Source organism: Camellia sinensis, chromosome 3 (assembly GCF_055761805.1).
Source record: "Camellia sinensis isolate YWXY chromosome 3, ASM5576180v1, whole genome shotgun sequence".
Lineage (NCBI taxonomy): Eukaryota > Viridiplantae > Streptophyta > Magnoliopsida > Ericales > Theaceae > Camellia > Camellia sinensis.
Genome location: NC_138963.1, coordinates 11,349,027 through 11,370,618, shown reverse-complemented (window position 1 = coordinate 11,370,618; position 21,592 = coordinate 11,349,027). Strand labels below are relative to the sequence as shown.

Below are 21,592 nucleotides of genomic sequence, written 5' to 3'. Positions count from 1 at the left end.
AAGTCTAAAAAATGAACATAAATAGGGCTAATCTATCATGCAAAAATGGCCCTAAAAGAGAGAATAGAGACAAGGGATAGAAGCTGGCCCCAAACAGTGAAGAGCCCTTCAACAAAGTTGAAGAGGGGCTCAAAATGAAGTACTTTACAGTTTACATCAAGTCTCAAAAATGAACAAAAGTGAGGCTAAAACAACATGCAAGAAAAAGGCCTAAAAGAGGGATAAAGAGACAAGTGGTAGCATCTGGCCTCAAACAAAGGAGAGCCCTTCAACAAAGTTGAAGAGGAGCTTAAAAAAAGATATTTTACAGTTTATGACCAAGTCCAAAACAGCTCACAAATAAGACTAAAATACCATGCAAAAATAGGCCTAAAAGAGAGATAAAGAGGCAAGTGGCAGTAGGAGACCTCAAACAGTAAGAGGTCCTTGATCAAACATGAAAAGAAGCTCAAAATATGACTATTTTCAGTTTGGGTCGGAGCCCAAAAATGCAAGCAAAAAAGGCTAAGAAAGCATGTAAAATAGAGCTAAAAGAGAGGGAAATGAGACTTACCCTTGAAGACCAAACTTCAGCAGCTCTTGGACCAAATTTCTGAGCTCTCAACCTCTTCAAAACAGTCTCAAAATTCTGGAATGGAGGATGGAGGCCTTGTGCTATGGGTTGGTGTGTAAATGGCCGAGAACCAAGGGTGTTTTGAGGCTTGGAAGAGAGGGAGAGGAAGGATTGTATGCAATGGCCTTAAACAATTTTTGTAACCCTTCAAAATGGAGTTGGGGTGCTGGTTTTATAGAGGGAGAGAGGCAAGGAAAGGGGGGGAAAAACCAATTCAAATTTCCCCCCAAAAGGCAGCCCCCCGGATACAAAATCTGGGGGGAAACAAATTGCACAACTGGAATACACTTGGAGAGAGGATCATGGCCGGCCAGGTTCAAAAGGTTCAGGGGGCCGGCCGGCTGGCCACCTCCCCTGGCCGGCCGGCCAGGGGTCAAAAGGGTCAATGAAGATTGCTGGCCGGCCACCTCAAAAAGGTGGCCTCCCATGTGTGCACAACACAACTATGTGGTCAAAACCCAGAAAATGTGAACCAAGAGAGAGAAAAGCCAACTTTTTAGAGGGGTTCAAAAGGGTCAAGGACAATTACTGGCCGGCCTATACATATTGGTGGCCTCCCAGGTGTGTACAACACAAATATGGGGTTTAGGGCTAAAGAAAGTGGCCCCGGGGTGGTCAACATTAGCTTTTTTAGTGAGGAAAACGGGCGACGGAGAGCGATGAAGAAATAAAGCTGGCCTTTCAGAACAATTACTGGCCTCCCACCCTCATACAAGCTTCCTAACAATGAAAATAAGGTCTCCACCAAAAATGAACCAAAACGGATGCAAAACGGAGGTTCGGGGACCGAAACACGCGGCCTGGGGGCCCGAAAATGGGCTGTTAAGCATCGGAGGTGGCATTCGACCACGAAGTTGGTCTCTCGGGCCACAGTGTTCCACAAAAGGGAGGAAACAAGGTGTGTACCAAAAATCGAAGCAAACGGAGGTGGTTAGGCGGTCCTGAACTGAGGCACACGACCGTCGGCTCCGAAAAATCGGAAATCGGGCTCCAAATTAAAAAAATGGCCTACGACCACGAAACATAGCCTACGGCCACTGAGAGACAATCTAAGAGACCTCTCTTTCCCTTTGGAAAGAGAAAATAGAGAAAACAGAGCTTGGTTCGCAAACCGAGGCAAGGCACGAAAGAGTCTGGAAGTTCGGAGGCAAGGCTTGCAGCCGGGACTCTGAAACTTTTAAACGAGCACAATATGCAATATCACCGAACGCTCAATCAGTGACGTCTGAGTCTGAAGGTTGGTCAAAAATGGGGTGTCTACAGCGAGGCAGACGGGCCAACAAAGAGGATCTAGACAAAAGGTGGCTAAGAATTCGCACTGCCATTACCACGGTGTTCAAAAAACCAATCTACCGAATTCTCAGTGAGATACGCGATGAACCTTTTGTCCGATGGCCAGTTAAGTTAGGAGAAGCACAAAACGACTATGATGAAGGATCCCGATGCACCTTTCATAATGAAAAGGGACACCGCACAGAGAATTGCATGCCATTGAGACAACATTTAGAGGAGTTAGTAGCAGCTGGGCACCTGGACCAGTATATAGAAGGAGGGACACAGCCAGCCCCCCAGAACCACGACAACCCAAATGGAATGCCGATTGACGCCCCACCTCAAGACGTGATTAACGTAATACATGGGGTATTCGAACCTGAGCCAGTATGTGAGCTCAGGGGAATGATCAAGAAGGCTGAACACTTAAGGGAGGTATTAAGTGCACAACCTGCAATCAAAAAGGGGAGAACAGAAGCCACGAATGTCATATCTTTTTCAGACAGAGACTTGGCAAGGGTATATTGCCCTCATAATGATGTATTGGTCTTCACACTCCGCGTCAAGGATTACGACATCAAACGGATTTTGATCGACCAAGGAAGCTCGTGTGAGATAATGTATTACGAAACCTTCAAACAATTGAAACTGGAGGACAAAGACTTGGCGCCTGCAACATCTCCCCTAATCGGATTCAACTCAATGCCAGAGTGGCCAGTGGGCAAGATAATCCTCCCAGTCCCTTCCACTTACAACATAATCTTGGGAAGGACATGGCTGCATGCCATGCGATCGGTAGCGTCAACCTACCATCAAGTATTGCGGTTCCCCAACGAAGTTAGAGTAATTGAAGAGGTCTTTGGAGACCAAATTATGTCCAAACAATGCTTCGTCACAGTAAATGGTAGCTGCGCTGCCAAGGGATATGTATAGATGGTGGAAGAACCTGAGAGCAATGAGTTGTTCGCAGATGTTGGCAAAGTAGCTGAATAGAAGGCGGTGGAAGACTTGGTACAGGTAAGGATAAATGAAAAAGACCCAGAAAAGTTCTTTTTGCTCGGCTCGTCATTGTCCAACACTGAGAGAATAGAGGTCATGAAATTCTTAACCTCTAACATCGAAGTGTTCGCCTGGACGCTGTATGACGTGCCTGGCATCGACCCAAACTTCATCTGTCACCAATTAAATGTCCACCCAACTGCTAGACCAATTATACAGCGCACTCGCAGATCAACACTCCACCACGTCGAGATAGTGGCGGAAGAAGTGGGAAACCTTCTAGAGGCAGGAGCTATCAGAGAAGTGCACTATCCCAAGTGAATATCCAATACTGTAATGATGCCAAAGAAGAATGGAAAATGGCGTGTCTGCGTGGACTACAAAACAGTCAACAAGGCATGCCCAAAGGATAGCTTTCCCTTATTGCGGATAGACCAACTGGTAGACCTAACGGCAGGACACAATCGACTTAGCTTTCTTGATGCGTAAAAAGGTTACCATCAGATCGTTATGTATGAACCAGACCAGGAGGTCATATCCTTTACAACGCCAAGAGGATTGTATTGCTACAAGGTCATGCCCTTTGGCCTAAAAAACGCAGGGGCAACATTCCAGCAGATGGTCACCAAGATGTTTGAACCATTGTTAGGCAGAACAATGGAGGCATACATAGATGATATGGTGGTCAAAAGCAAGGATGAGAATGACCATCTCAGGGACCTAGGTGAGATGTTTTAGATCTTGAAGAAGAACAAGTTAGGCCTTAATGCATCCAAGTGTGCGTTTAGTGTAGGATCTGGCAAATTCCTAGGCTTCCTGGTGACCAACTGAGGTATAGAGGTAGACCCCTCTCAGATCAAAGCAATTCAGGATCTAGAGAGGCCCAACTCAGTAAAAGAAGTGCAGCATCTCACTGGTATGGCAGCTGCGCTCAACCAGTTTATAAGTCGGTTGTCAGACAGATGTTGACCATTTTTTCAAGCGTTAAAGGCCAAGTTTGAGTGGGATGAAGAATCTAATCACACCCTAGAAAGCTTGAAAGAATACATGTCTTTCCCACCGTTGCTAGTAACCCCAATACCTGGTGAAGAGCTCTTTTTGTACCTGGCAGTTTCACAGCACGCAGTCAGCGCGGTGTTGGTCAGAGTGGAAGGAATCCAACACCTGCCCATCTTTTATGTCAGCAAAACCTTGCTGGGCGCAGAAACCAAGTACTTACCATTAGAAAAACTGACCTTAGCCCTGATGATGGCCTCTAGGAAACTGTCGTAGTACTTCCACGCCCACACCATAATCGTCCTCATAACTTTTCCATTAAAAGCTTTGTTTGAGAGGGTGAACTTTTCTGGGTGAATCTTGATGTGGCTAGTGGAGTTGGGACAGTTTAACATTAAGTTTCAACCTAGAACCGCAATAAAAGCCCAAGCTTTGGCAGACTTTATGGCAGAGTTCACACCAGGAAGTCATCACATTTGCCCAGTTAACTTGACTGGCACAACCGAAATAGGGATGGAAAGCGCTGTAGGAAATGCGCAACCCCTGATACAGGATGCCCAGCCACATCCCAAAATAGACCGGAGTGAAGAAATGGAGGAAGAAGCAAATCATGCTACACCAAGCAAAGACTTATCAACAAGTAAAAACTTGGTACAATCAGATAGTGAGGGGCAAACAGTAAATGTGGACTTTGAAGAAAACACCAGCAACACTTATGACCCCAAGGCATCATCCGATCCCTCCACTTGCTGGAAGTTGTTCGTTGGAGAGATATGGAAGCTTTTCGTGGATAGAGCGTCTAACAGGCATGGTGCAGGACTTGGCATAGTCCTTATCTCACCAGATGGCCTAATAGTAGAACAAGCAATCAACCTTGGCTTCCCAGCATCAAACAACAAAACGGAGTATGAAGCACTTCTGGCAGGCCTAAAATCAGCACTCTACATGAAGGCCACCGAGCTAATGGTTTACAGTGACTCACAGCTGGTGGTAAACCAAATTTCAAGCGACTATGAGGCAAAGGATGAAAGGATGGCTAAATACCAAGAGTTAGTCAGAAAAGAGATCATGAAGTTCGAAGTAGTGCAGATAGAGCAGATTGGCCGAGAAGAAAATATTAGAGCAAACGAACTAGCAGGCTTCGCTTCGATGGCAGATACATCCATCCCACATCCATTATTGATCGACTTCCTACCAAGACCAAGCATTGAAGAACCCGAAGTAGCAGATGTATGTTGTGCCGAACTAGGCCCTTCATGGATGGATCCCATTTTAGTGTTCTTAAAGGACGACATTTTACCCGAAGAGAAGAAAGAGGCCAACAAAATAAGAGCAAAGTCACAGCGATTCTGGCTCTCTCCATCAATGGCCTTGTACAAGAAATCCTTCACAAGACCCTACCTAAAATGTGTCCATCCTAGCAAGGTTGAGGCATTCTTGTTCGAGATACAAGAAGGCGTATGCGGAAGCCACAAAGGAGGAAGGTCATTGGCCTACAGAGCAATCTCACAAGGATATTGGTGGCCTTAAATGCAAGTAGATTTAGAGAAGTATGTCAAGAAGTGCGAGAAATGTCAGAAGTTCGCACACCAAATACATCAACTAGCCAGAGAGCTTCTACCATTAACTAGCCCATGGCCCTTCGCAATGTGGGGCTTGGCTATAGTAGGACCATTTCCAACGACACCCGGCAACAGAAAGTTCTTTCTTGCAGCAATAAACTACTTCACAAAGTGGGTGGATACGGAAGCACTAGAATCAATAAAGGAGAAAGATGTGAAGAAGTTCGTCTGGCAGAATATCATCATTCGATTTGGCATACCAAAAGCTCTAATATCTGACAACGACACTCAGTTCAATGGTAAAATTTTTAGAGGCTTTTGTGAAGAATACAAGATAGAATTCTACAACTCTACACCGGCATACCCCCAAGCAAATGGCCAGGCGGAAGCATCAAACAAAGTCGTCTTAGATGGATTGAAGAAAAGGCCGGAGAAAGCAAAAGGCAAGTGGGCGGAGGAGCTCCCTCATGTTTTATGGGCTTATCGTACCACACCTCGGCGGTCTACTGGAGAAACACCTTTTTCCTTGGCCTATGACATGGAAGCAGTAATCCCATTGGAAGTCGGCCTCTCCACAATTAGAAGTGAAAATTTTGATCCAGACTTAAATGGAGAAGCCATAGCGTTGGAGCTCGACCTTGCAGAAGAAAGAAGAGAAAAAGCCCTGGTTCACATTGTCTCATACCAGCAGGAGTTATCCAGAAAATATAACAAGATAGGACATCCAAGGCAATTCAAGATTGGAGATTGGGTGCTGCGCAAAGTAATGGGAAACACCCTGGTACCCGGAGATGGCAAGTTAGGGCCCAATTGGGAAGAACCTTACAAAGTAGTTGGATTAGCAGGAAAAGGGGCACACCACTTGGAAGATGAAGATAGCAAGGCCATTCCCAGGCCGTGGAACATTGCCAATCTCAAACTATTTTATTTTTAGCTTTTCTTTAAACGTACTTGTAGTTTTTCTTTTTTCAATAAAACAAGTAGTTTCTTTTTCAGCATAAATTGTTTTCTTCTGTAAAAATAGTTTTAGTGTACAAGGGGCAATGAAATCAGAGTTGGTCGGAATAACCAACTTTGATCTCTCTTCAGCTAAGATCAGGATCTAGGCTGAAGAGGTTGGCTGGAAAAACCAACACTTCTCCTAAGTCGAGGATAAGGATCTAGGCTGCATGATGTTTGGCAGGAATAACCAAACACTTGGCTCTGGGTTGGCAAGAATAACCAACTTTGAGCCCTCTTCAGCTAAGATCAGGATTTGGGCTAAAGAGGTTGGCTGGAAAAACCAACACTTCTCCTAAGCCGAGGATAAGGATCTAGACTGCAGGACGTTTGGCAGGAATAACCAAACACTTGGCTTTGGGTTGGCAGGAATAACCAACTTTGAGCCGTCTTCAACTAAGATTAGGATCTGGGCTGAAGAGGTTGGCTGGAAAAATCGACACTTACTTCTCCTAAGCCGAGATAAGGATCTAGGCTGTAGGACGTTTGGCCGGAATAACCAAACACTTTGCTCAAAGTTGGCCGGAATAACCAACTTTGGGCTCTCTTTAGCCAAGATCAGGATCTAGGCTAAAGAGGTTGGCTGGAAAAACCAACATTTATTGCTTTTCAGCTGGGATAAGGATCTAGGCTGAAGTGGTTGGTTGAAAAAACCAACACTTAGTACTCTTCAGCCGAGATAAGGATCTAGGCTGAAGAGTGGTTGGCTGGAAAAACCAACACTTAGTATTCTTCAGCCGAGATAAGGATCTAGGCTAAAGAGTGGTTGGCTGGAATAACCAACTTTCAGTACTCTTCAACCGGGATAAGGATCTAGGCTGAAGAGTGGTTGGCTGGAAAAATCAACATTTAGTACTCTTCAGCAGAGATAAGGATCCAGGCTGAAGAGTGGTTGGCTGGAATAACAACTTTTAGTAATCTTCAGCCGAGGTAAAAACTTAGGCTGAAAAGGTTGGCAGGTATGACCAGATAGGTCTCAAGGTTAAGACCGAGATAGGTATCTCGACCAGAAAATGTTATACTTCATTCAGATTACAGTTGGAAAATAAATGCAAGCATGGAGTAAACCGAAACAACAGTTGAAACAACAAAAGATTTCATTCAAAATTATCAACAGTACAAGAGGTATAGCGACCCCGGTCTTTTCCCATTTGAATATTGTATCCGGACTTACGTTCCGTAGATTCCGTCATTGTATAATTGTTGTTGTCATTCATTATTTTCTTATTTTGAGTCTTGGGTTGTGTTGGGAAGATTTGGAGCAGGTTGGTTGAGCTTAGGAACCAAGTCTAGTTGCCCAGATTTTGGCTTGTCCGCTCGAGCGGGGGTTTGGACGCTCGAGCGGGGAATACACCCATCCAGTATGTCCTGTGTAGTGTTGGCCGCTCGAGCGGGGGATTGGACGCTCGAGCGGGAAGTCGTGAGTGACGCTCGAGCGGGAAGTTGGGAGCTCGAGCGGAGACCTGTCTGCAAAAACTTCTGGGAGAGTGCATTCGCCGCTCGAGCGGGAGTCTGGCCGCTCGAGCGGGAGTCTGTGAGTGGCGCTCGAGCGGGGGTTTACACGCTCGAGCGGGGCGACTGGTATAAAAATCCGAGATCCGACTTTCAGGATCATTTTTCATCTCCTTTTTGATTTTAAAACCCTAGAACCGTCTTCTCCCTCTCCCTACACACCTTCTCTCTTAGGTTTGATCTACTTAGAGTGTATTTCTACCCTAGATCCTTCATTAAAAAGATAGAGTGAGTCGAGGTCTTCCATTTAATCTGAACATTTGGCGATTTGGAGCACTTTGGTATTTGGGCACTCATCTCTGTCTTCACCATTTGGGTTGTTTTCTTTGAGGTAGGGATTTCCTACTCCATTTTATAAGTTTTGATCTAAGTTTTGGTATTTTGATATGTTGGGGATACTTTGGTAATTTTGGGAAAAAAACCCTAGTTGTATTATTAAATTAATTTGTATAATCAATTCATGGAATTGGGAAAAGATGGTTAAATTCATGGAATCGGGGAATTCATTGATTAAATGGCATAGTTGGATAATTTGGATCATTTGTCTATTGAATTGTTGACATAATTATTTTCAGTTTAGAAATAACTGTTTTGGGCTATCGGTGGAGGATAGTCGTGATTGTTGTAGACATTGCATGTGGATTAGGAATAACTGAAACTAATCACATTGGTTAAGTCATTAATTTTGACTATTGCATTGATACAGAAAATACGTGTATTGATTGAGCATTGCATTTGCATACATTGTTTTGTGTATGGGAGGAGATAGGGGATGTACTCCACGGTTTAGGGGAAGATAGGGGATGGACCTCTAAACCGGATTTTGTTTGGGAGGAGATAGGGGATGGACTCCATTAGCATCACTTTTATGTGTGCTTATTTATATAGAAGTGTTTTATTGATACAGCACTAAAATGTGTATCAATCTGGAAGTATGAAGTGTTTGATTTGAGCTTGAGTCTCATTTGTTTGTTGATATTGGAAGGATGTGAATATGATATATATGATTTACTGTTGTAAGTTTGGCTAGGTTCTGAGCCATGTTGATAAAATTGGAAAGTAAAACATATCTTTGGCAATAATGTCATGAGACTGTAAAATGAAGTAATTGATTATTTTGGTTAACCATCTGTTGAATGCTATTGCTTTATTCATTGCTTATATGTGGTTTAGTATATTTCTACTGGGCTGTGGCTCACCCTTTATGGGAACATCATTTTCAGGTTCAGGTGATAAACTACCTCCAAGGACTTAGCTTGGGAGGGTTTGGCTTCTGGATTGAAGAAGACTACCTTTAGTTAATAGTTTTTATTTATTAGTACATGTAAACATTCAAGCCTAGGGCTTTTCTTGTATTGAGATTAGAACTCATATTTTTGAATCCAAGTGTTGGCTTGGAAAGATGTAAGCCTGTAGGGCATTTTATTCGATGTTACATGTAATGCTTTATTTAGTAATACTCTGATGAATGAATTAATAAATTGTCTTCTTTAAATAATGCATGTTAATGATATATAATGGGTTAATTTTGAGGGCGTTACAAGAGGTGGGGCCTCAACCCGATTACAAACTTTTTTTAAACAAAAAACAAGGAAAAGAAAATTCAGGAGAACATGTCTTCCAGGTCAGCGTCCAGATCAACCCGAGCGTCACCCAGAGGTAGCTCGGTTGTGGTAAGCACACCTTGGTCAAGCTTGGTTGAAGGCACCATGTTAGTCGCAACCGGTGAAGGTAGGATAAAGACAACTGAAGTGGGAGAGATAGATTGACGACCGGGCTGGGTGTTGGCTTCAAGAGCAGGATCCTCTTCATTTTCCTCAGCTTGAAGAATTTTTTGTTAAATGGCAGTTGCATACTCCACCATATAGCTCGGTATGAAATGTGGAGGAGGGTTGTTAAAGACCTCGGTCTCCTGGCCATGACCGAGCTGCTCCATGGCTGCTTTCCACCCACATTTGAAAAATATATCCTTGGCAGCTTCGCACTGCAGGATATACGTGGCTTCACCTTCTTTGTAACCGCGGTCTTCCGCATCCTCCACCTTCTTCTCCAGCTCGGTTATCTCAGCATTCTTCTTCCCCCTGAGCTTGGCCAACTCGCGCAGATATTTGTCTTTCAGCACGGCCGCAGCCTTTTGCTTATCTGCTTCAGCCGAGCTAACAAGATCGGTCAGGCTGGCCATCTCGGTGTTCAGCTCGGCCATTTGCTTCTTGGCCTCCTCTAGCTCCGCTGATTTTGCCTCGACCTCAGCCACGGCTTGCCGTATGGTCTTTTGAAGTTCCAATACTCGCCTATGCGCAATGTGGTTTTTCTGCATGGCCTGCGAAAGGAGAGATGGCAAATATGAGTAAAAACTGAGCAAACAGATGGTACAGAATAACAGACGATTACAAGGAGTACTTACCAGCACCATTGACTTCGTCGCCGACCAGATGGCCTTTAGGTCGGTCAAGTGTTCATGATGTTCCATATCAGGGGGCAAGCACACGCTCTTAGCTAGGTTGAAGGCGAGCGTGTGGTCTTTGTCTGCCACCACTAAATCTGTGTCTCTGATGGCTCGGTTGCGGTAGGATAATTTCGGTGCCCATTTAGAAGAGCTAGCCCGGTCAGAACGCTCTGGTTGGGGGCTCGGTAGCGTGGTTTGGGGAAGCACTATTTCATCCTCATCAACAAGGCGTGGCTCGGTGGTGGAAGTCCGAGCACGCTTGCTTGGCCAGGATGAAGACGGCTGAGTGGTTGGAAGGGCTACCACGACTGGCTGTGTTTGACCAGCTTGTGGTACCTCGGGTTGCTTTGTCTCAGTAATAAGGGCCCTCACTGCTCTCTTCTTAGCCATTTCTTGTTCTGCAGTTAGAGGGATCAGGTTGATTTGAGGCAAGGTTGGATCTGGTTCTAGCGAAGGCTCCAACAGCAAGTCTGTCACCCTAGTCTTTCGCCTGCTGCTGTATCGGTAGGTCGACTCGAAGTTGAGTAGCTCGGCCTAACCTCGATTGGGATATCTTAGCGTGGCGCAAAGGGCGTCTAGGTTGGGGTAACTGTACAACGACTTTAGATGGTTCAAATCTGCATAAAGAAAAGAAGAACGGTTAGTGCGGTTTAAAGCTTACAAACGGAGTAAAGAATGCACAAAACTAAGCTAAGGGAATTATACCGGCTACTCCTTTATTCCAGTTGATTCGGTCGCCCGAGATCTAGGCTTCTTGGTCTTCAACGTTACCAGAGACCCAGAAAAAGTCGTCATCGTTTACATCTTTGTCTGGGGTATTTTTTATTATCTTTTCTCGGCGTCTTCTTATTCTTAAATAATAGACCCAGCCATCTTCGTTCTGGCCAAGTGAATATTGGTGAAATAGCTCGGCTAAACCGAGATTAAGGCCAAGCTGACGGTTTAGCTCGGCGATACCATTTATTATTCTGTACGAATTTGTGGAAAGTTGGGTTGGGCAAAGGTATTTTTGTCCAAGGAATTCACAAAGAAGAGGCTGTACAGGGAATTGGAGTCCGGTTTCTACAATTGAAAGAAGGGTGAAGGGAACGAAGCCTGTCTTACCCCAGGGAGTGGTGTCTAGTTTGGCCAAACTAAGGTGAACGTCATCGGGGATATTGTAGTCTCTTCGGAACTCGGCCATGGCCCCTGGGGAGTTTACTAAAAACCTATATTTACCCATGTGGGCTTAAATTATGTATAATTTAGCCTGAAGTGTTAGCCCGGTGCTGAGAAGAATGTTGGGTGTCTCGGTTGGACGTGTAAGGGAGTGCCTGGCCAACCTAGTCAGAGTCTGCAAAGTGAAAAGGAGAAGTGTTAAGCACAGGTCGATGGGCCGTGCTAAAAGTAACAAAGCTAAAATAAATGTTGTCCTAGCTCGGCTACGTATGATACTTTTCCTTCTTAGCTCGGTTTGAGCGAAGGACTTTAGCCCGGCTAGGTAAATGATAAGTTCGTAGCCCGGTTGAAGTTTATAGTGCCGCATTCTTAGTTCGGTTTTGACTAAGTCAGGGAGCTGGTTTAGCCCCAAGTTATAGCTCGACCAGTGTTTGAGGCTTTCTAGCGCGGTATTGCGCAAACCTAATACAGTTCGCTAGCTCGGCTAAATGAAACATAAGGTACTTAGACCTATTGAAACTACAGGTATGGTGTGAAGTTTTAGCCCGGTTGTTAGAAGAATTATCCAGTCTGGCTAAGCTTGCACCTAATACAAACAAGATCCTAGTTCAGTTGGAGTGTGATTTTGGATCTAAAACGTCCCATTTCAATTTGTTCGCAAATCCAGTAGGTGTGATTACTATTCAAAAGGTTCTTACTCATTACAGAGAAAACCATTTGAAAGTGTTGTGAAAAAACACATACACAAATAATACGTGTTGCTAGTCTATACAAAAGAGGATTGAGTTACTTACGAATTGAAGATGGGAGGATGCAGATCTGAAACCACGAAGATGGTGATGAGGATGCGAGCTTCGCAGGTACTGAGGTTGCAAAAATAGAGGCTTAAGCAAGAGAGAGGGAGGAGATGAATAGTAGAAATGAATGGTTCAAAGCATATGGTTTTGGTGTAAAGAGAGTGAAAAAATGCGGGACTGTTCAAAATTCGTGATATACGAAGTCGGCGTTGATAGTTGTACTCAACCAATAGGGGCCTGCCACGTGTCCATGGAATAGAAAGCAATTCAGTTACAGCGACTAAAGAGACGTTTTGACCGGACAGATTAGTAGCCCGATGTGAATTTAGCTCGGTTGAAAGGCTAAAGTTTTTAGCTCGGCAAGTAACGGGTAATCCCAATCATGCTGCGTAGATGGAATTAAGGGGCAATTGAGAGGGTAATTTATAAGTAAATTGGGCCGAGCTGGGTAATGGGCCGTTCTGTGAGCCGCAGTAAGAAAGGTTGAGTAAAAGGGCCTTGTAGTTAGCTCGGTCCAAAAAGAGCCTTGCAGTTAGCTCAGTCACTCCGGTCGGAGCTCGGCCGGAGTGTTTTTAACCAAGGTATTATGGCTTCTTAAGGTGGACCTTGCTATGGTTAGCACGGTCAGAGGTTGCTGTAGTTAGCTCGGTCTTTAATGGACACAACCGAGGTACAAATGAACAAGGGCCAAGCTATGAGTTGCGCGCGAAGGTACTGGTTTGAGTATGACAAAGAAGTATGGTTAGCTCGGTCGCATTGTCATCCAACCGTGGTAAAACCATCTCACTTGGTTTAAGTAGTGAGGGGGGTGTTGAAGGATAAGCATTATCTTTCAGGAGTGTGATTCCTAGAAGGACTCTACCTGGAGGAATAAGAGTCCTACTAGGATTGTGCCACATGGAACCTATAAAAGCTCATAACAGAACCAATGGAAGAGGTAACACAACTTTGATTCTCGAATACACAGAGCTTTTGTCTATTTGTCTATTTTGCTGACTTAGTCATCGGAGAGGTATTCGGCACACACCCGCTGGCTAGCTCACGTTTGTATTTTCAGGGAGTAAAGCGACGACATTTGGAGGAGCGCAGACTTGATCAACAGGATTATACGAGAAAATTATTTCTTGCTCGGACAATACTTTAATTTGATTGTATCTTTATTTTTACACAATACATGGAAGGTGGGACACACTACATCAATGTAGTGATGTCAATGTACTAATGACATATCATTTAACAATTAAACTAGGTAAAATTTTGGTTATTATAATATTACTTTTAAAAAATTATATGTTAAATTTAAGGGTACCATGATTCAAAACGGTTTGCTATGATTATTATGCATTAAGTTAGAAAAAAATGACATTAAGTAAAATCAAGTGGTCGAATTAAAATTGAACACTTCAAATTGATTTTAGACTTAAAAATCACTTTCAATTAAGTTAGAAGGCTTTCGACTTTGGTCCTTGAGTGGACACCAAATTATCATTATTTTTTCAATGATATAAAAACAAAATTCAATGAGAAATTTACAACGAAAAATATTATAGATCTCAAATAATTTATTAAATTTTTTACTAAATCTCTTATATGGGTGTGAGACCCATACAAATGCACATGTCTGTAGATCCCACATCCATGTAAGAGATTTGATTAAAAATTTAATAAATTATTTAAAATTTCTAACATAACTCATTTACAATAGCTCATTTGTTTTCTCTCTCCATCCTATCCTTGTTTTTAATTCTATTTATTGCAGGTCTCTTGATCTATTTTCTCTTAAAAACTTTTTCATTTTACTTGCTACATAGGTAGGGCATAGGAGTGGATAAATATTAGGTTGAATCGAATTTGATTGGACCAACATTATATATTAAGAATATATGTATTATTTCAAGTTCGATTAAGCCTAACATTAGACCTAATTTGGTAATCTCAAGTTGTCTACTTACAAGGATGGACCTATTGTAAGATCATGAAGTGCCATGGTCCCTTGTTTGTGTGGAAAGTCATTATATATATTATGAATAATTTTGGGAGCTCTAATGATGTGGGTCCCATAGTAATAGTGATGTTTGTGTCTTTTTTTTTTTTTTTCATTGCCAATTGTAATGTGAGTTTTTAGTTTCAATATAGCAGTTTCTTTGATCTATAGAACGCGTTTGGGTATTTCCCCAGTTCACACTTAAATAATGAAATTTGTTTTAAATACAATTTTGTCATAGAATAAAAATGGGTAAATTCCACTTTATCCCCTTTATATTTGGTTACTTTATCATTTTAACTTTTGAAGTTTTTTTTTTCCTTCACTTTTTCCCTTCTCAAGTTTTTTCCAGTTTACTTCTAAAGTTAATTTCTGTTAAAAATCAGACAAAAAGTTGACACATTAACAATTATGTAACATAAAAATATTTTATTATATATAACGCTCATCTCTAATATAAACTTCTAATATAGTGATATATATATTTTTTTTATGTTATGTGACAGTTATTATAATATTTTCTATCTAATTTGAACATAAATTAGTTTTAGGAGCGAACTGGGAAAAACTTGAAAGATAAAAGGGTTGAAGTGGAGAAATTCTGTTTCTACACACTCTTTCATCTTTGTGCACATCATATCTCAGTTCACACACTTATGACTTTGGTTATATATTATTGCTAGCGTATGCCTATGACTAAAGGCACGGCGTAAATAATTTTAAGATTAAAATGCAGTTATAATTTATACGTATTATGTTGAAATTTATAAAGTTTGTGTCATTTTTTGATAAAGATACTAAAAAAATATATTGAAATATTTTTCTTCTTAAAGAACTTATAACAATTTTGCTTGTATTACACGCTTTACAAAACTCAAATAAAATAACAACTCCCTCTAATCTTAATGCAAATTAAGAAGCAAACATATAAGATTTAAAGTTGTATTGCATATCAAAATATAAAAGGAAGTAAAAAAAAGTGTAAACACTGAACAAAAAACAGAAATAAAGTTATATTGTCATACACCAAAAGAGTAGGTTAAAACTTTACAAAAAGTGGGTTAAAGTTTTACAAAAGATGTATGCTTTACAAAAGATGTGTCACTAACATGTCATACACCAAAAATCATATTGTCATACACCAAAAATATGTATGCTTTACAAAAGATGTGTCAATAACATGTCTTCAAATATGTGTTTGCCCAAACTTCCTCATCATTATTTTTCCAAAAAGTCTTTGTATCAACTTTTATGTATCCCCAATGAGGAATATGCACAACAATCTGGTAATTTGTGGAAACAAAAAAAATATAGATTAGTACATTTGTTGGAAATATACATGTCAAAATACTTTGAGATTGAAATTACCTTATTACATCCCCATCGAAGCAACTTAGTCGTGGTTCTCCTTTTAAGCTCCATAGATTTTTCAGTCCAATCCTACAAAAGTCCAAACTTCAAATTATTATTAAATTGAAATTTTTTAAAAAGTTATATAATCAACATAAATAAATCTACATAGTTACCTTCTAAGAAAACGTCATCTAATCTGCATAGAATACTACAGCAACACTTCAGGATAAACAATATTTGTAGTAGAATCCAAACTATCTTTAGGGAGGAGAATACTTATATGATCAAAGGATGTACATCTAGACAATGCCATATATAATTGCCCATGGCTAAACACTGGCATACGCAAATCAACCTCAACAAATTTCACAGATTGTCCTTGAGATTTATTAATGGTCAAGGCATATGCCAATCGGACTGGAAATTGACGTCTTGTCATTTGGAAAGGCATTTCTGAAGAAGATGGTGTTAAAGATATCTTTGGTATGAATGCCAAATTGCCAAACTTTTCTCCAATTAAAATTTGAGCTTTAATTATGCGAGTGTCGCACCTAGTAACCATCAATCTTGTACCATTACATAGTCCATTTTTCGGTGCAATGTTTCTCAACAATATTATAGGACAACCCACTTTCAACTCTAACTTAAAAGTTGGCAACCCAGGAGGATCCAATGAATTTAAATATTCATTACGATATCTATTTGTAATGGTAGGATCAATTTCATTATTTTCAGACATTTTATCTACTGCAAGATAAGTATATAATCTCCCTGGAAAGATATTCAACGCAGTATTATTAATGTCACTGACATCATCATTATGCGCAGACAGAATTGTGCGTTCAGTTAAAAATGTTGGGGTTGACGTCTCTATCATATTCAATTGTGGATAAACTGTGGAGAATAATTCATTCAAATCTTGACATTTGTGTATTGTTGATGGAATGTTAACGATTTCTTGAGGATTGGTCCCAATCTAAAAAAAATTAAAATCAATAAAAAAGTAAGTGTAAACACAATTTATTAATTTAAAATACACACATATAATATAGGTTAAAGTAGTGTTACCTCCGTCAAGAAATTTGCAAAATTAGCATTTTCATGGCCTTCATGATTCAAGCGCATATTCAAATCCAAAGTCAAGATATATATATGCTTCCATAGAACAGAGCGTCTTAATGATGCATTCACAATTTGCTTATGAACTCCTTTGGGTATAACTGGTAAGATTTGTCGAATGTTTCCACCAAGAACAATAGTAATACCCCCAAATAGCTTTTCACTATCACAAATATCCCTCAATGTACGATCAACCGTCTCAACACAATGTCTATGTTGCATAGGAACTTCATCCCAAATTATGAGTTTTGTTTCTCTAAATAACTCAGCTTGTAATGATTGTTTGCTAAACCCACAAAGTGAATTTTCTAAGACATCTAACGGGATGGAAAATGTTAAATGTGCAGTGCGACCTCCTACCAATAACAATGATGCGATTCCAGACGAAACCATAGTAACAACGATATGCCCAAGGCTGCGACATTTTAATACAATCGTATTGTACAGAAATGTTTTCCCTGTTCCAGCACCCCCATTCAGAAAGAAAACAGTTCATTTATTTTGAAAAACTGAAGAAGTGATTGTATCATAAGCATTCTGTTGTCCATTATTGAGACAATCAATAGTAATTTGTGGATCTGCATGTTGTGCCTCACTCTGCAGTTGTTGATGTTCAAATATCAATCGATTACCAACTACTACACTCCAATTTGCAATAGGTAGTGGCATGGGTGGGAAGTCAATTAAAATTTTGCCTGATTCATGAAGCATTTGATTCAAAAGATAGAGACCATAATCTTCAATTTGAGTCTCAGTTGGTTTAGAAATGACAAACAATGTACAAATCTTATGTGCAAGATCATCATATATATGCGTTGAAAATTGATTCCATAATGCACATGAATTTAGTGGAGAACACTGGGTGAGAATAATACTAAACAATCTCCTCAACTGATATCCAGTTTTTATAACTGCAGTCTCTTTCAAGCATTGTATCCATTCTTCATCATCTTCTAAAAGCCCTCTTGCAACACATGCTAATTTAAATGTATCATGCACAACATTATCGACCGTGCGTAAAGATTGAAACGACTTTGGTCCTTTGACAACGGTTAGTAACAAACGTAGATAAAATCTTTCACCACAATTAGGGCTAGCAAAGTACATTCTACCAATTGCATATCCCCTTTCTCTTGATTTCCATCTATTTTCTGACTTGAGCCAAACAAAATGTTGTGGAAATTCTTGATAAGTGAATGGACATTCATCTTCACTGGCAGCACAATATGCAAAGAAGCCAGTAAGAGTTGACATTTGTTGACCAGCTCTAGATTGAATCGTTTGTAATGACTCTTCCGGGTTAAAAACAACACGATGCATTCTAGTTAAATGAAGTGCCAATCATACAATTGTTGGCATCTCTGCATGCAAAGGATGACCAAATATTCGCCAAGCAGCTTCTGGAGGTCCAATATACCTTGCATCGAGAAATTGCTGAATCCCATTTATCATTCCTAACACCATCGTTGTACGATCATAACCCTTATAAATGTACTTATGTATATACTTGACACATCTCATTCCAGCACAAACTTCCACATTTATATGATAGTTGAAAAGTTTTGAACGATATGCATTGTATGGTACGACATCCCTGTTATCAACTTCTTGCCCCCTCACAGTATGTACTTGACTATTATTGCGACGATGATAGATAGGGTATCCATCTTGATCCATAGTTGTTGTTTCTGTGAAAGCTCGAAGGTATCTCTTAGTGCATCTACCATTTTCCATACATGGTGCTTGCGGATTTCGAGCACCACATGGTCCATGTACCATACAACATTTGATAGTTTCAAAAAGCATAGGATCATCTTTTGGGTTTGGAAATTCTACACAGACCAATTTGTCTACTTGAGCACATGCCCGAATTTTATCTGGACCCTTGAGAAATAAAAGTGCATGCATATGAGGGAGTTCTCGTTCTTTAAATTCAATTGTAAAAACATGTGCAACTTTATTTCCAAACACTTTATTTATTTATATCTCCTTTATCAAACATTTTCTCTTCAACTCAAAAACATGGGTAATTAAATCAGGACAATCAATAGGTTTTTGATATGGTAATAATGCTGAAGTAATTTCTGACAATTGGGATTTGCAGTCATGGTAAGAAAAATATCTGGGTGTTGGTTGTATCGTGTGATAGCCATTGAATCTTGAAAGATTTCAGGCATATATCTAGGACTACCAGTAAATGAAGATGACAAAACAAACCTTTGACCAATTTGTCCAGGTCGTACATAATCTGGATCCATATTTGACAACTCTTGGTAAAGCTCAGCCCGAAGTTTTCCTTGATTAAGCTTATAGTATGTCAATCAATTTTGCTCAGTTGCAGCCCAAGCATCTACCAAAAACTCTTGAAATAGTTTCCCACCTGTCACGCCGCACTTTTTATTACTCGAAATCATTACCAAATTCATTACTTTAATTCAAGTTCAGAGATCACATGCGGAAATAAACTCAAATGTTCGACTAGTAGAAATGAATACCCATTCTCTCATTCGCATGCAAATTGAATACTACATGAGCATACGAAATAAATTGCCCTTGGGCTTACATCATTAAAAAGTCAAGAAGAAGGGTATAACCCTTTTTCATAAATGGCATTCCGCCAACACAAAAGAGGCCCCGTGGCCAACAAATATGAAGATCCAAATTCTTGTAGCACATCCTGATTATCACCTGAAAAAGATTCAACGTGGGATGAACATTTAGTCCAGTAGGGATCTCAACATGGTCCTCAACAAAAACAACTTACAGATAGCTATGATCATGAATGCTCAATCTCATACTAGAATAGTGATGTGGCAGTTTGTACAAAATATACATAAGTGTGAACTTTTCTCGAAAACAGCTATTTCATTCAACGCTATAAGCGGTTCATCTTTCTTTCCTTTTCATTACCCCTTTTTCCACAAACTTTCATAACAATAACAGTTCTAGAAAATAATTTCGCCAAGCCCATTACTTTCCTCCCATTTTCCGTATTTACAACAGGTTTGCCCTTTCTAAACATGTTCACAACAACCCAATTTCCTTCACACTTTCCAAAATCTCAAAATAGCATTTAGGTTTGTTTCCAACATATTCATATCTATCCATGCATACTTTTAGTAAAAAGGGGAATATCACGCCCCACTTTTTATTACTCGAAATCATTACCAAATTCATTACTTTAATTCAAGTTCAGAGGTCACATGCGGAAATAAACTCAAATGTTCGACTAGTAGAAATGAATACCCATTCTCTCATTCGCATGCAAATTGAATACTACATGAGCATACGAAATAAATTGACCTTGGGCTTACATCATTAAAGAGTCAAGAAGAAGGGTATAACCCTTTTTCATAAATGGCATTCCGCCAACACAAAAGAGGCCCCGTGGCCAACAAATATGAAGATCCAAAATCTGGTAGCACATCCTGATTATCACCTGAAAAAGATTCAACAACGTGGGATGAACATACAGTCCAGTAGGGATCTCAACATGGTCCTCAACAATGACAACTTACAGATAGCTATGATCATGAATGCTCAATCTCATACTAGAATAGTAATGTGGCAGTTTATACAAAATATACATAAGTGTGAACTTTTCTCGAAAACAGCCATTTCATTCAACGCTATAAGCGGTTCATTTTTCTTTCCTTTTCATTACCCCTTTTCCACAAAATTTCATGACAATAACAGTTCTAGAAAACAATTTCGCCAAGCCCATTACTTTCCTCCCATTTTCCGTATTTACAACAGGTTTGCCCTTTCTAAACATGTTCACAAAAACCCAATTTCCTTCACACTTTCCAAAATCTCAAAATAGCATTTAGGTTTGTTTCCAACATATTCATATCTATCCATGCATACCTTTAGTAAAAAGGGGAATAATAAATCATCAACATGTATATAATCAACAATTGAGGCAACTCGGCCTTTTCAAAACTGTAACCATCGTAACCCATAACATACTCAGATACACTAAGACAGTGATGATAAAAGCTCTACTCTACCTGCCATAAGCACGGTAAGTTAAGGATACACCATACAACAAATGACTAACCAAATTCTCCAGACACAAGTTGAAAGATAATGGTACCTAGTCCACATTCTCCAGACACAGGCTGGAAGGTAATGGTACGTAGTCCAAGTTCTCCAGGCGCTAGCTGGAAGGCATTGGTACCCCTCATTCTAAGCGCGGTATATAACACTAACCATCTCAATATAACAAAGCACAACCAATAAGTGTAATACATACACAATGATTCAACACAACAATGTCATCCTCCACCGATGACCAAGGACAAAACCTCTAGATGCATGTATTCAGTACACCTATTAAAAGAGACTCAACTCTCAAGCAATCTTAAGCCCAACAACAACACTGGTGCGATAGTTAAAGATGAAACCCCAAAATATGTGTATTCAACACTCATGATACAATAGTTCAATACTCATATTCATTTTCCGAGACTCACATAGAGTTAACATTTCACTTCCCATTTTCAAGATCAACCCTCATAATTTCCCAAGTAGACATGTTCCACCACTTATTCCCAAAACACTTTTCTCATTTCACAAAACCAAATCCATTCTTTTCATTTCATAAAACCAATTTCATGGATAATAAAGCCATAACCCATCTTAGTTCAATACGTTTATTTCAAAATAACCCCGATGCCATAGTTAATCCCTTAGTCATCAATGCTTTTACACAACTCATATTAACAATAGTGATTTACAAATATTGTTCAATCATTTTCCCTCTTTAATTTACCAAATCAA

At 40.3% G+C, this 21,592-nt stretch overlaps 1 protein-coding gene across 1 annotated transcript; it reads right to left on the bottom strand.

The window, feature by feature from the left end:
- Positions 1–15,899: 15,899 nt before the first annotated feature.
- LOC145821310 (uncharacterized) lies at positions 15,900–17,203 on the bottom strand. Its single transcript, XM_082917816.1, has 3 exons — positions 16,760–17,203; positions 16,429–16,667; positions 15,900–16,242 (listed from the first exon to the last, which is right to left on the bottom strand). Exons 1-3 carry the CDS (start codon positions 17,201–17,203, stop codon positions 15,900–15,902), a joined length of 1,026 nt encoding a protein of 341 aa, XP_082773942.1.
- Positions 17,204–21,592: the final 4,389 nt, after the last annotated feature.